We start from the raw sequence: 16,118 nt of genomic DNA on the forward strand, positions 1-16,118 counted from the left end.
ACATCTCAAACTAATAACAAAACGTCATGTGTAACTTTTAACACCGCATGATTAATTCGAAACACTAGAGTTTAATATGAGTCATTTTTCTAGACCTAGACCTTCCATGTCCTTCCATCCTTTCTCTCTCCCTTTCTTTTTGTTTTACAGAAGATGATGAATTTGGTAGGACCGAAAAGATCAAAACACGAAAGCATTTAAACTCAGAATATTGTTTGGGTAACCAAACACGAAACCTAGTAATTCATCCGGCAAGGGAACGGATAAACTGGAAAAGCGGCTTCGAGTTCACCGCCACTCAGAAAACCCAGATATGATAACACTACTCATATCTAATCACTAATCTAATTAAGATTTAATTCCAAATAACACATAACATTATCATAAACAAACAATTTATATGCAATGCGCACATATCCAAATGCATGCTGCACAAAACAAGTAACCAAACCACACACAAAAACCCACGATAAACAAATGTTTAATTTAGATTAATTCTAAATTAATTTAGATTATTAACGAGTCACCATCATCATCATTGATAAGAGTTATCTTCATCAAATAAATAACCACGAAAAATCAGAATTGAAATTCGAACAAAAACCAAACATCCCTGTCCATCCAAATATATATCGTCTTCGTCATTCATGAGTCGACATCTCGATCCAATTCTCCAGCCCTAGCTAGCCAGGTCTTCTACTTTGAGTGCATGAGATTAAATTAAGAAATTTAAAACCATGATAATCAGAAAAATAAACATCATCAGCTAGACAAATTAAGCTAGTAGCTAGCTGACAATAAGAGATTTTGGTTAAAAGCAAACAAGCAAATACTGCCATTTTTTTGTTTTCGGTTTTTAAGACCTCGGAGGCGGAAAGTATTGCGTACCAGCCATGAAAGCATTGAGTGGAGCTGGGAAGAGAGAAGGGTCAAGCAACGTAGTAGACGGATTGCCAGAGGTCCCGCCGGCAGCTGCGACCGTTACAAGATCATGTTGCTGATGATGTGGATGACCTCCTCCTCCTCCGCTTCCTCCTCCGTCTTGGTGGTGATCATGACTAGTACCTCGACCGCCCGAGGAGCTCTCACCTCCTCCTCCTCCAGAACTCGGGTAATACTGACCATCGATGCCCTGATCGTACAGAAGTCCCTTGAACACATGCCCTCCGATGTTGACAGCCGTTTGATACGCGAATTGCTCATCTACATCGTCCATTGCACTTACTTTTACGCAGCGGAACACCGCCGGTGAGCTCACTTCTGGTGGAAATGGATTTAACTCCAACCCTAGAATTTGTTCTCCCCCACAACAAAGAGAAAAATAAGTAATATCTCGTTGTTATTAATTATAAAGATTACATAAAACGGGAATATATGTAAATTGTGGTGAAGAAATTTCATGGGACTTTTGCTTCGTCAGGTTTACTAACAAACAGTGAAAGCAAAGAACAAGGATGTACAGAAAGAAAAGCATGGAGAGTGGGTGGCTGTGTGGATCCGATGGAGTTCACTATATTCCCACACGCAAACGATCTGTATCGGATTCGATGGCGGAAAAAATTCCAAATGAAATTTTAAATATAATTTTGTCCCTTAATTCCTCGTTGGATTCACACTTTCAGCAAGATCTACATCTTACTATATATTGTGGTTAAATAAGCAACAAATTTCTTTTTTTTTTCAAATTTCTTAATAATGTCAAGTGATTAATTCCGAAATTTCAGTAGATTTCCTCCCAAAAAAAATGTTTATAATTTATAATTAAAGCAAAATTTTGGTGCAATTCTTATATATATTTGTTTGTATTGAAAGCCAAAAGTTTTACCTGACGTGTTGGAAGGAATACGAACGCAGGCAAGAGAGTTATCTCTCAGCCTTTTGGGGTTTTCACCTCGAAACTGTATCTGCTGTTCTTGCTGTTGTTGCTGGTTTTGGTTTTGCTGTAAGGCAGAGAATTGTTCCTGCCGCTCCCGTCGTTTCGCGGCGGGAACCCACGTGCTCTTCACGTGTGTTTGGCACTGAAACCCTCGGCTCTTGCAACAGGTCCGGCACCTAAGGTGCGGACAGTCTTTCTTTGCTTGGTTCCCACAGTCCTGGCAGTTCATGCTGCCGCTGCTGCTTCCCAACCCTCCTAATCCTCCTCTCATCATCGTCAGCCTCAACCCCGCCGACAGATCATCCGCCGAAACACCGTCGTTGTTGTTGTCCAGGTGTCTATGGTTGTAGCTAGGATCCACTCCAAACGAGTAGTAGTTCAAATTTTGGTGTGGGTGGTATTGTGACGGCCATATATCAAACCCCTTGTTGTAGATCTCAGCCTGCGCCTCGCCTGATGATCTGTACAAAAACAAGTTCCCTCCTCCTCCTACAGCCGCCGCTTCCGCTGCTGCTCCTCCCACTCTTCCACTCTGATCCTCTCCCCCTTGTTTGTCACCGCTGGTCGGGCCTTGATCTCTCCCTCCTAAGCAAAACAAGCCTGCCATTTTTTTGATGACCTCAATTTTGGGTACAAATCCATATTAATTAACCACAACTTGAGTTTCCTTTTTTGACCCTGTGATCTTATCTGTGCGCTAGTACTGTGCGACCGTGTGTTTTAAATCTCCGCGATCTCCTTGTGGGGTTTTTGCAGCTTTTTGAGGGGCAAATGTTGGGAATATTTTAGCATTAGGGTAAGAATACTAAGCACTAAGAAGAATATTAAGGAAATATTTTTTGGGTTTTGTTGGAGTTGGGTAAGGTGAGTAACTGGAAGGGTTTAGAAATGAATCTAGTGGTGTTGTCGTGGAGTTCGAAGCAATAACAATATTGGCACGGAATTAGAGCCCTGCAAACGCCGCCATGGAAACTGCACCAACTCTGCCCCTACTGCTGCTCTTTCCCTTCCTTCCTCATTTAAGACAGCTGCCCCAACTTCCCCCTCTCTTTCTCTCCCCTCCCTCCCTTTCCCCCTCTGAACCTGTCCACTGTATGCAAGTTTTAGTGAGAGAGAGAGAGAGACTCTGAGCGACTGGGTGATCAACTAAACCATCTGTAAGTCCTTCCAGTTTCAATCAACCTTCACACGGCCCGATCCCGACGTCGTATCCTCACTCGACGGTCCTCGTTCATCCACGTGTCGCCTCATCAGCTTTGCCTTATTCGTCATTGCACCGTAAAAACCGCTTACTACTTTTTCTGAACAGTCTCTGTAATTAAGATATTTTTTTTACCCCATTTTGATTTCTCAATCTACCCCCCATCATGAGCAATTTGTTGGTTTATCTACAACATTTTTTATCTTTACGTTATTTTTTCACTCAAATTATATTTTGAATTTTGTTAACATGAATCTAAAACCAAAGGAGAATAGGTAAACGGTCATGTAATGTCTGAATATATAATCTTAGTGTAATTTTTCTTGTAACGTTGCATGAATAGGCCTAGAATCTAAAACGATAATCAACTTATTTCATCTAAGTTGTTTTCTTAAAATGAAACACATCAGCACTATCATTTAAAATTTACCATAACATGTAAAATAATACAAAACGTTATATGTGTTCCTGACTCCTAAAATTTTCTAATATCACATCCGTATACAGCCTCACACTTCATGACAGACCTATATCTAGAAGCCATGTGTACTTTAAGCGCCCGTGACATTATCCAACGAGTTTCTAAGGAACCCTAGAAAACATCATCTTCTTTTTTTGGGTAACGTAATTTAGATCGAGATTTACGAAATTCTAGGGGGCCGTATTTGTTTTGACGTCGCTGGATGCCTCGTGTCCCACTAAAATTCTTCGGGTAATCATTTTGTGATTGACTAATTGATTCAAAAAATTTGGTGTTTTGTGATTTAATTTGGGCGGTTGTAAAAAAAAAAGGTCAACATCTTTGATGGCAATATTTAACAGAATTAGGCTTGAAGGGCTGTTCCTATGTACTGTAGGACACATGCACCCCAGCTCCATGTTGGTTATATGCCAGCAGGCACCAAATTCAATTTTTTCAAATCCAAATACATTTATCGATAACATTGATAAAAAGTTAAAAACAACTCGATTTTGATTTTCCAAATAATATTGTACTCTACCCTAAATTACAAAATTGGAGATTTGAATTTCCTTTTTTTAGTGGAAACGAGATTCGGACTAGTTGTAGAGAGAGATAATAGGCTCGTTTATAAATATTTTTAAAATAATTGAAAGTGTTTCTGGTAAAAATATTTTTAGAATAAGTCATTTGTAAAAATATAAGTGAATCTTGAAAAAACACATATCTAGTGTTTATTGCAAGCAATGATGAAGCCACCTTGGACCCATGGGGGCAGATGTCCTCACTTAGTTTTTTTTTTTTTTTTGGGAAAAAAATGTACATATTGGATATAGCAAACTCATGTGATAGACATGACATCAACATTAACTCTTCCAGTTGCTAATGCCACCGTTGAAGAGCATATTCAGACGTGAAATTTTTGAAGAATCAATTGATAAATCAGAAGAGAGATTCATGGATAAATGATAACATGGTTATTTTTATAGGTAGATAGTTAATGGAAATGGAATGGTTAGTAAAGTTGTCATGCAACGCTTTTAAAACATGAAAACGTGTTGAAGGATATTGTAATATGTTATGCGAGAAACCTTACGGATTTAATATATACAAGTGTTTTGTTTATTAAATTTTTGATCTTTTTAATTTGTGACTTTGTTGTTTGAAGATGCCCTCATCAATACAAATCTTTGGCTTCATCTATGTTTCCAATAAGTACTTTAAGTGCTTTAGAAACTCAAAAATATTCTTTAAAACGCTTTTAATCATTTTAAAAGCAATTTCAAACAAACTCAATAGTTATTACTATAGTCAATGTGATTGTGTTCAAGTCCAACGTTTGAATTGAATCTCCGTGACATTTTAGCTGGTACAATATTATATATAGTAGTAAAACGTTTTTAACGTGGGATTAGCGTACCAAATAGTCCCAACGATTTGCAATTGGGTTTAGTCAATATATATGAGACTAAATCGTAGTCTAAATGTTTCAAAATATTTTAATTATTTTAATATGTTACTGTCACTTGTTTTCAATCACACTGTTTTGTTGCATGACCTTTATGGGTAGTAGCGCAAAGAGTATGTATTTGAATAGTGCTTTTTTGCACAAAAATATATGTAGAAATGAGACACAAAGGTGATGCCAAAACATCAACGAGACACAAAGGTTATATAAAGATTTAAATTTTTAAATGAATATCTACGAGTGACAAGAAAAATCTATATGTTACTAAATTGAAGGTATCTTTTCCCCTTTTTAATTTAAAATGTCCTAAAGTTTTATGAAACATTAAAATGTCATAGCTAGAGCACTAACGTGGTATGTTTCATGGTAGATACTAGAGACATTGTACCCTATCCCATGTATGATTATGTTGACAGGTTAAGATATTGAGGAATTCAGCCACATACTTTTTATGTTCTTCTTTGCTACATAATCTTTCATGATATCAAAGTAGATTATTTTAGGTGTGAAGCCAAACGGCTAAACGTGCTTTACGTCATTAGATTTATGTTGTTCTTGTGTTAGGTTTGAAAATTCTCTACGAGCATGTTGAATAATGAATCCTACATTGATGAGATGAGAGATTTTGCATGAGTTTATAAACAAGTTGAGTTATTCTTCATATTGCCAATTGGATGAAGAAAAAAAAAACTATAACTCGTATATAATTCACGAAATTAGTCAGTGATCATTAGCATGAGTTCAGAGGAAATACAATTTTCTTATCGTGCAAAATGTAGTCAGTAAAAAGACCTATCGGTGGCTAATAGGGTGGTAAAATGCATGTCAGTGCATTAGCTATATCGACAAATCATTTAGCCATTGTTTTTTTATTACGAACAATATTACTAAGTTGGAACAAGGAAATGAGAGAATTTGACATCGAAGGATGTAGTGGTCCTGAATTTCTATTTACATTCTTGCGGAGGATGTTAACATTTCAATTAGATTATAATAAAGTCTATTTTTCTGAAAAAAAATAATAATTAATATAATATACTATTTAAGTTTTCTTGTAGCAAGAGTTTTCTACAATAAATAATGGGTTACCAATTCCATGAGGTGGAAAATATAGGTTGGAAGAAACATCAGGAAGGTTAAAATGACTTTATAAATCTTCTCAATCCTCATAATGGTGGACTTCTATAACGAAACCATCAGCTGATCCATAATTATAAAAATAAAAATAAAATGAAAAACTGGGTTTATAAATATAAATTGCCTTTTCACCAAAGACGTTCACGTGAAGCCTCCCAAATTAGTGCCCACTAATTATTGGATTTCCGATTATTGATCGAAATAAGTACAGACTCCGGCCGCCTTAGCCGTACGCTGACCTTGACTCTGGCGAGTGAGGCCCGTCTAAGCAAAGAAAAGCTCCAAATGTCCATCAATGTTGATTAGCTGTACTTTGAATATATTCAGATAAATTAAGCTGCACTTTAGTCAAAAAAATACCCTCAAAATTAGGGTAAAGGGTAGACTAGGGACCCGAGGCAATGGGGGTCTTGTCTCTCCCCCAATCAAACTTTTGAGAAAGAGACAGGGTTTGTTTAGGAATTGCAGATGGGAATGTCAAAAATGTTTTTCGAAAATCGAAAGTGCTTTTAGCAACATTCGGTGTAAATTGATAAAAGTGTTTGTGATTGTAGAATAATGTGTTCATTTCTCTTGAAATTTTTGTTGAAGCTTGTTTGCTAAATTCGCTTGTGAATATTCGTACGTTCTAAAAAAAATTCAAGCATGTTTCATTTAAGTTGAATTACGTCATTATATAAGTTAACATTATACACCCAGCTTTTGTTTTTTATCAAGTTTCATTCACCAAGTAATGTGTTAGGCTCTCGTTTGTTCAAACTTCAATCCCATCTAGACTTCTTTTATTATAAAGTTATGATGATGTAAAATGGGGCAATAATCTATTGGTCGATTATCAAAAATAAATAATAGAAAGGTTGAGAATAAATCGCGGGAAAAGAAACTAATTGGAGATGATGAATTTTTGTGTGCAAGTCCAATTGATGAGTTTTTGTGTGGAAGTCCCAATTATTGTGTCTCAGAGATTCTTCTTTGTTTCACTCTCGAGCCCAGTGCTTTCTCCTTCAAGTTGACTAGCTTCCCCCTTAACCTCAAATATTCATGCTTAAACTATACCCACGTGGAAACTTGATTACCCTTCTTATTTTATTATCAAGATTTTGTTAAATTATATATATATATATATATATATATATATATATATATGTGTATGTATATATATATATATGTGTATGTATATATAGGTCATTTATGCAAAGGGATTCTCATTTTTTTTCCCCAAAAATAAGGATTAGGTGTGGGCTCACTCCACACCGAAATTCAACGATCCGAACTGTCTATTTTGTAAGTCTCAATTCATAGATTATCATTGCAAAAATTCAATTCAATCCGAAACCATTTACCTATTTAATTATCATGATAAAATTTTATTGTTTGTTATATAACAAAGTAGTCGTTAATTTTTTTAAACCCAATTAGATGTCTTAAATATTTCCTATTTGGCTAATATTTTGCAAGGATGATCTATGAGGTGCAACTTGAAAAATAGACTGTTCAGATTGTCAAAATTCGATGTGGTGTGGACCCCACAACTAGTCCTCATTTTTATAAATAAAAAAAAATGAGAATCCCTTCCCTTGAAGATTTCCTATACATACATATATATATATATATATATTAGTATTTAAAAAATAAATAATTATTGACGCTCCAAAAGAATTATTCAACACTATTCACATACTTATTTTAACCTCATGCACACCCTTGTTAATTTTGTCGTTGATTTTTTTTTTTTCAATTCATATAATCTGTTGGCTGAAAACAAAGAGGGGTATGTGAAAAGTATGAGTGTGTGAATATAGCACTACCGTTCTAATAATAATTATTCGCCAAATTGCACTATGCAATTGAAATTATTCTCATTTTTTACACCAAACGTATGTATTGATTGTATACAATTTCGACTAGTTCATCTTATTATTGGAGAATGTAACAATTCCTCCTTAATTATACATATCGTTTCATTTTTCCTAGTAACTTTTCATTTTGGTTATGAATCTTCCTTAACTTTTAATTTATGTCGATGTTTTCATGTTAATTATGTCAAATTCGAGCGTATTTTGGTCCACGCTGTACAATATAAGCCTTTAAATATGCAATATAACAATAAGTTTCAGTTCATCTTAATTTTTCTTCATAACCCAATAATTAGAATTCCAAATATTTACTAGTTTAGTTTACCTTGTGAATGTAACAATTTGTTGACTTATATGCCTTAGGTTTTTGGCAGTGGTTCAGGTGAGTGTGATACTTGTATATAAGAATTAAGCTGTCTGAGTTTGATTCTTATAATACTATTCTTACACTAGTGTGAGTTCAATAACGGTAAGAGTAATGATTGGAAGAAGATGGACCATTAATCTGAGTAATCTCTAACAACTCATACAATCTAGTTCGTCCATTTAAATTGAAAAAGTGAGCCGTTGGTTTTTTTTTTTTTTAATTTATTTAAATGAGCTAATTGCTCATTAAAAATATAACACAAAAAAGTTGTGTGTGTGGTGGAAGAGAGAACACCATCATGGCTCTCCTGTTTTTGAACCTTAGTTACAACAAAGAAGAAAGACTTTTTCTCTTCATTTCTGACGTGACCAACTCCTACCTTTTTTTTAAACTGTTGTATGTGCCACCCAAGCATTTTATTCAGCAAAGGGATGATGTATTACTCAGCCAATATTTTTATACCATATGTTTGACACCATTATTATTATTGTTATTTTTAATTCCTATAAATTCATACTATCTTAGGAAAGTATTTCATAATGTATTATGAACTTGTAGTCGCTTGCACTTTCATCTCATACCATCAAATTCATTAAATTACTAAATAAAAAATTCTATTTTTTTTTGTAACCTATGTTGAATAATAAACCTAATCAAAATAATAAACTTCAAATCCTCAATACAAGTATAATTTTTGTTGTGAGTGTAAATAGGCATTACTTGTATGATATATAGTAAGCTTAGGGTTAGTTTGGTATGCTATGCTTTAAAAAAAAAAAAACTGATTATGTTGTGACATGAGAATAAACAACTGTAAAATAAAGTTGCTGAGTGTTTGGTAATTTTTTTTTAAAGTGCTTTTAATATAAAAAAAATAGTGTTTGAGTGTTTGGTAAACTTTAAATTGCTTTGAATATGTTAAATGACTAAAAAGGATATGGTATTTAATGTGATACAATAATTGTCAAAGACAATAATGTAGGGCAAATATTGTAATATTGCAAAACACCGGGGAGGGGGGTGGTATATTTGACATTTGAAAATTTCATTAAATAAGCACTAATTACTATATGCTTTGAAAAAAAAAAAACAATTTAGAAGCATGTCAGACTCTGCTTCTATTTTTCTACTGTCATTGACAACAGTTTTTTTTTTAAACACTTTTTTTGTTCTATCAAACACATTTAATGTTCAAGATTTTTTAATAAGCTGCTTTTATTAAAAACACCACCATCTCAAACCGGCCCTTAGTTAAATCTGCCTATTCAACCTAGTATGTTGCCTAGATCCCGTTTAGCCGCATAGGCGCCTCAGTTTACCGTTGGATTGACGTCTAACGTCCCTTAGTTAAGATTATCCAAAATTAAAATTCTAGATCGCCCACTAATTCAACTCATTTATGTTATAACTCATTTAGAGGGCTCATAAATAGATTGAATGTCCAGAGGACAAAGATAAATAACGTTCGAAGTTTAGGGGAAGATGCTGAAGTTTTGCTTAAGTACCTGCCTAATACGTAATTACGTATGTAAAGGTGAGCCCAGTGCCAATAGATTTTTTGTAGGGTGGATCCAGCTTGAAGTTAGGGGTAGGGTCATAGTGGCACTGCATGTGGCCACTGCCCGACATGATTGGAATTTAGATTTTAGAGTGAATAATTAGAGGGTAGGTTCCCCTTTAAAAAGTAGATTTTTTGTATATTAGCCGATAATTAAATGCTTTCATGTCTCACGAAAGGTTACAAATCCTTGAATCCTCCTTTGCCAAAGGAAAAGGATCCTCGCCTGGGAATCTCAGGATCTCGTAATCATAATCGTTCATCATATATTGTACGGTCAGTTTTTGTTAGGTACTATTTATATTTGATTTTAAATTTTAAATGATTTAGGACCGCACGATGTTATATAAACGGTCACGATCACAAGATATTTGGATGCACAGGAAAAGGATCGGGTTCCTTTGCCAAAGGCCTAGAGGAAACAGACACACATGAAATAATGTAGAAGACATATAGGTATTAAAAAAAAAAAGGAAAGGAACCATGGATGCAAAGGTGCCCCCCTCGGCTTTTGATAAAAATGAGAATAAGTATTCTTAAATTTTAAAGATAGTGGGAAGGAGAAATTCGAAACTCGACATCTTGGATGTACGGAAAAATGCTCATAAGTAATGCCGTTTGCATATCGAATCAATTTTAAGAAGTGAAATGCTAATGAAACTTTCTTAGTGAGACTCGCAATGATCTCTCTATAATCTTACAGTTTAACGTTAATTATCATTATAAAATATTATGCTAAAAATATAAGTGACATAAAATCCGTAGATAATTCTACTTTTAAGAAAGCTTATTTCGCATTTCTCTTTAAGAAAATGAGTTAAGATTAATTTTCATCAACATAAGTTGGGCCTACGGAGTATGGCTTATGAAGGAACTGGGCATGCCTAACTGACTACGTAAGCAAGCCCAAAAAGGGATGAATATGCGTTTACAGTTACACTAAATACCTCGAGAAGTAATATATGGGTTGGAATACTTAGTTAGGGCAACAAAACCACCTTCTTGCAACTAAACTCAAAATTTCTTTCTAAGCAGGTTGTAAGTGGCTTGCAATTCAGCTTGTTAGGAGCATGCGCTCATGTACTTGAGGTCTTGTTTTTCAATCACTTTCTTTGTAGATTAGACTAATTAAGTATAGATTGTCATATCGTTTGTAAAAAAAAAAATCCAAGCCTAATTTTGTGTCAACTAGTCTAATTTCAATCCAAGGGTAAGTAAACCAATTTTGGGCCCAAATATGTTGAAAGCCTACAAAAAATATGTAATCGTAAAAACCGAATTGAATAATTTAATTTCTCCTTTACAAATTGTAAAACCTGAACCAAATGGTAATTTCGGTTTGATTTTCAATTTTTGGCTAAAAGCAGAATATAAATGAATTGAACCCAAACATACAAGTCACATGAAACACTCAAAAACCTAAAAACGATATTATAATTGTAACGTATAACGTTAAAACATTACATTTTCTCTTGCTAACGACTCTAGAGCCAAAATCTAGGATTTTGCTCTTTCCGTTCTCGTTTACACAATCACACTAATTATAAAATACTATTTACAACACAAAGCATAATAATTAAGTAAAAATTCCATAAGATCAATATAAATACATAAACATTATACAACTTCAACCATCACTAAACCATGACATAAACATAAACTTATTAGCCCCATCTATCTGTATTATCTAGGAGATCGGAGCACACAAGTATATTTACAAATCCCCCAAATTCCTAAACAGGGTACAATAATAATACGGTGCCGTCGTAAACTACTTGTTGGATGTACGCAGAGCTGCAACCGTTGAGACCAAGGAATCCACCCCACAAGAATTATAACCCCTGCAGATCTTGTAATATCCCTGCTCTCCCCAGCTCTGTCCCCATGAATTCTTCAAGATCCAGTACGGCTTCTCCTTAAATCGAATCGGAGCAAAACCCGAAGAACCATAACCCACCAGAAGCACTCCGTGATCAATTCGCTTTCCGCAGATGTAAGGGCACGAAACTCCGCCTACGTATGTTTGCATGAACACCGCATTGATCCCAACTGCACCATGCAAACCAAGTTAACGATTCAGTAAACGGAAAACAAAAATGTGAGAATCAATTTGAAGGAATGCCACGCTGAAGTACCTGCAAGAGGGCCATGGTTAACCAAATTTGCAGCGATTTGATCTTCGTCGGTAGAAATAACGCTGAAGTTATTCACGGAAGAAACAACTTTGCTCTTGTCGAATTTGCAGGTGTCATCAGTCCCGGTATAAGGATAATCTTCCTCTCGTTCTAGCCCGCCAGCCTTGAGTGCGTACTCAAAGGCATTGTTCATCAGCCCGCCATTGCAACCCGAGTCACACGAGCCATATTCTTCCGGATCACACTGCAAAATGTTCAGGCTTGATATAAGATAATGCAATGAGGATAGTCAAATCTATGCAGGATTAAAAAAACCCAACTTCCCAAATTAACACACATCGCCACCACCCTCGACCACGAGATAAACTTACCTACACTTGTTAAACTGCCACAGTGACATTACATGTGTAGGAAAGTTCGTCTTCGCTATCACAAGTACAAGTATCCGCAAAAGAAACTTAACTACACTTGGGATACCGCCACAATAGCATCCCAAGCGTATAAAAATTCTTCTTGTCTACGAATAGTACAAGTCTAAGTTCAGTGTTTTTTAACCATGAATGTCAAACAGTAAACAGTCTCAAAGAACATATATTTCTCTTTGTTTACAATTTCCTCATTAAAAATCAAATTTTCAAATGCATTTAATTGTTTTCAGATAGTAAATGATAATGTAACACGATAGAAATTAGTGAAGCAATTAGCTTAATCTTTCCAGTTTTGTTCTTCTCAATGAGCAAAAAGTTCAAAACTTTAAGCACAGCAAAGATCAAATAATCATTCATTATATAAAGAAAACAATATATATTCATACACACATACATATATACAATATCTATACACACATATACATATATAAATATATACATATACAAGGAAAGGAAAGTATGTAGATTAGAACCTCATGGTCACAGTCAACAAGCTGCTGCTCACTCAGACTGACGAGTTCCCCTGTTTCCAAATAATGAGCTCCTTCCAAAGCTCCCGTCGCACTAAACGCCCAGCACGACCCACAAGAACCCTAATTTTCACCATCGCATCCCAAAACGAAAAATAATAATCCACAGAAATTCCATTTATTTTTTTCAGATAAATAAATAAAATTTTAGAAATATTTGTACCTGGTCCTTCACCGGCGTGACAGCACCTTTGTCGCGCCAATCAAAGTCCGTTGGAAGATCATTGGTGGGAAGAATCGGAGCATTGTTCGCGTCGGCCGGAAGCCGGAGACGACGCTTTAGTCCGAGAAAGTTCCTGCGAAACTCCTTGGGAGTGAGATCAGAGAACTTGGTTACACCGTGGACGGCAGAGGGGTCGAGCGCCTGGTGCCGCTTGGCTCGGCGGAGGTTGGCCTTGAAGACGCCGAACCTGTAGTCGTGCTCAACCTGAGTCGCATAGGTCTTCCCGAACGTGGCTTTGAAGCTGGAGAAGTGCTTGGCGTGGAGGAGATGATCTTCGTCAGTTTCCGAAACGACTTGTCGGATGATAGGGTCGGCGTCGTTGGAAACTGAGGCGGAGGCGAGGGCGGAGGATAGGAGGGAGAGGAGGAGGAGGAGGGAGGCGAGACGATCCATTGTTAGTGGTGAGTGTGACCTTGTGAGGAAGTGAAAGGAAGTGAGTTCTATTGGAGCGGGGAGATAAGCAGATGCTTATGGTTGGTGTTTTGTGCGGGTGGGCTTCCGAGAAGATGGGGAATTTGTAGAGACGTGGGTTGTTTTGGTTCGTACGGTTTGTCAGCAAGTTGAGCTAGAAATCAAATGGAAGAAAGAGATGGGTTGTTTCCTTTGTTCTACGTACGACTCTATTATTCATGGTGTGATGGCTACTACTACATTATTGATACTTGTCTTCTATCAATTATTATCTCCACTAAAATTGAGAACTTAGTAGCACGAGTTTATCATGTGACATTTCATATTAATAAAATAATAATTTTATATGAAACAAGTTCGTCGTTACATTTACGTGGCGTTCATTTTCCAATAATGCATTGCTGAGTGCAAGTTTTTCTTACATAACAATGTATTATGCTATTATTGGATCGAAACGTCACGTTGTAGTAAACTCATTTTATATAAGTTGCTTTTCATTTTTAAAGACATATAGACAAAATTTTTTACATATTTTTATCTCATTGACACATGACGTTACCATAATGGTAAACCTATGCCATATAAATTATTATCTTAAAGTGACACCCCTCTTTAGTCGATCATGTGACACCGTATGTGTGGATAAGCATTCATATATAAGGCATGGGTCACGAGCACTATCTCGACACCCCTCGAGTTGATCTTGAGTTCAATTCAAGTGATCTCTCTTATCTCGAGTATTATATTTGTTTGTTGTTATAGTAGTCGAGGGGTAATAAGATGGGCACGAGTTTTCGATCAACAAAAAAACTAACCACTGACACGTGTATGACTAAGCATCTACAATAATTAGAACATAATTAAAAAACACAGCATGCACAACTTCATGAACTGACCGACCCTAATAAAGCATTTAAAAAGATTGTCTTATAACTAAGAGCTGCTTTCATGGAACGGATTTACCGTCACGTGAGGCTTTAATTTAATAATACATTACCATGTGAAGAAAAACTTACACTTGATTCTGTATTATTAGAAACAGAAAGCCATGCATTTATTCCATGCAAGTCCTGTCTCCTATAATTGCGAGTACATGGAACTTAACAATTTGAGAGCAATAGCTTCTTGTTCCTCCAAAGATAATGAGTCAGCAATGAACCCCGGTTTATCCCTTTTTTTTATCTCCCCATCGCTCTCACTATCAAAGTATATCTTTGGCCTTTTGCGGGGTCGATCTGCAGACGGCTCTCCTTCCGAATCTGAAACATCATCCTCCTCCTGCTCGTCCGTGTTCCCTCTCTTCGACTTAATCTTATCCTTTAAACGCTTCTCGCGGCAGCGATGACGGTATAGAACCTTGTCATCCTTGTCCACCTTCTTCAAATCTTCCCTAAGCTTCCTATAATATTCGTTCTTCTTGTCTACGTTAAAAAAGAGAGAAATTTCAGGGCAATCACTTTCTTTGGAAGAGAAGATCTGACACGAAAATCATGACATCTGACTCGGTCTGTTGATCAAGATGGCAAAGCAAACAGAAAGTGGTCAATTAGTGATCAATTCTATTGAAGATTTGATAATCTTAAACAAACTAAAATAATCGGGGAAAGAACCGCGCCGGCAGGCACTATTGCTTGTTTAAAGTACCTTGGCTAATATATGTAATGTCATGCTAGAATTTTCGTTGCAATCAAAATTCACTATCTTGCATCATTGGTAAGTGAGAGGTCTTAGGTTCGATTCTCGCTAAAGGCGAATTTGAACCACAATATTGATAGTCACCGAATCATACTAAAAGTCGTGGGACTTCAACTCCAATCTGAATTAGGATGACAAACTTCGCTTTCTTTATCAGACACTAGAAGAATAGTGGAAGCGAATGAATTTATGAGGGCTGGCTTATAGATGGATGGCTTCCTAATTTGTATTGCTACCATGTTTAGCGTTACTATCAATTCTTCATTAATCCATTCATGGTAAATCAATTTGAAATTTCATTCATCTCCTACAACTTATCGATTTGTCCATTTTACTATTTAGGTTTGTCGAAAAATTGCTCAAAGAGCAGACTGTCAGTGTGATTTGAGCTGGTTGTAAATAGTATCCTCTCTTTGTAAATAACACTTTAAAATCATCTCTCAGTGTAAACATATTATATGTAAAATAATATCACCTTAAACGGTCATAAAACCCCGGCATCGTGCGGGGGCTCAGCTGCTATTTCTAGAGGGAAATAATAAAAAAGTGGCAAAGCAGAAAGGACTTTTCCTTACATTAATATGTTGCAGGTTTTAAGTATAATTGTTATATAATTCACTTGTTACGTAATTTTTCGCACACTGCCAAGGTTTTAAAAGACGATAAGCGCTAGTTTGATGGTTGACTGGGGCCTAGCAGCCTAGGTGGATCTTTAATTTTTTGTAACATATAAATATAAATGCCTACTTATACTGAAAAAAAAATACATAATT

The 16,118-nt window shown here is 35.8% G+C and overlaps 2 protein-coding genes across 3 annotated transcripts; both read right to left on the reverse strand.

Annotated features, from left to right (window-relative positions):
• Nucleotides 1–470: 470 nt before the first annotated feature.
• On the reverse strand, nt 471–3,014 carry LOC114826423 (protein EXPRESSION OF TERPENOIDS 1-like). Of its 2 annotated transcripts, XM_029106598.2 has the most exons (3): nt 1,826–3,014; nt 889–1,287; nt 471–696 (listed from the first exon to the last, which is right to left on the reverse strand). In XM_029106598.2, the coding sequence occupies exons 1-3, from the start codon at nt 2,481–2,483 to the stop codon at nt 680–682; spliced, it is 1,074 nt and encodes a 357-aa protein (XP_028962431.2). In that variant the 5' UTR covers nt 2,484–3,014; the 3' UTR covers nt 471–679. The 2 variants fall into 2 exon arrangements, with proteins under 2 accessions (XP_028962431.2, XP_028962430.2); XM_029106597.2 differs by having other exon boundaries at nt 471–1,287.
• An 8,479-nt stretch (nt 3,015–11,493) lies between these two features.
• On the reverse strand, nt 11,494–13,846 carry LOC114826424 (probable cysteine protease RD19C). Its single transcript, XM_029106599.2, has 4 exons — nt 13,180–13,846; nt 12,960–13,079; nt 12,059–12,302; nt 11,494–11,972 (listed from the first exon to the last, which is right to left on the reverse strand). Exons 1-4 carry the CDS (start codon nt 13,630–13,632, stop codon nt 11,695–11,697), a joined length of 1,095 nt encoding a protein of 364 aa, XP_028962432.2. The 5' UTR covers nt 13,633–13,846; the 3' UTR covers nt 11,494–11,694.
• Between the last annotated feature and the right edge of the window lie 2,272 nt (nt 13,847–16,118).

This window comes from Malus domestica, chromosome 08, assembly GCF_042453785.1.
Source record: "Malus domestica chromosome 08, GDT2T_hap1".
NCBI lineage: Eukaryota > Viridiplantae > Streptophyta > Magnoliopsida > Rosales > Rosaceae > Malus > Malus domestica.

Coding starts and splice junctions, on each gene's coding strand:
- LOC114826424 (XM_029106599.2), bottom strand. CDS start 13,632: ATGGATCGTCTCGCCTCCCTCCTCCTCCTCCTCTCCCTCCTATCCTCC. Junction 12,303..12,959: donor TTGTTGACTGTGACCATGAG/GTTCTAATCTAC, acceptor AACATTTTGCAG/TGTGATCCGGAAGAATATGG. Junction 11,973..12,058: donor TAACCATGGCCCTCTTGCAG/GTACTTCAGCGT, acceptor TGCATGGTGCAG/TTGGGATCAATGCGGTGTTC.
- LOC114826423 (XM_029106597.2), bottom strand. CDS start 2,483: ATGGCAGGCTTGTTTTGCTTAGGAGGGAGAGATCAAGGCCCGACCAGC. Junction 1,288..1,825: donor TATTCCTTCCAACACGTCAG/GTAAAACTTTTG, acceptor AACAAATTCTAG/GGTTGGAGTTAAATCCATTT.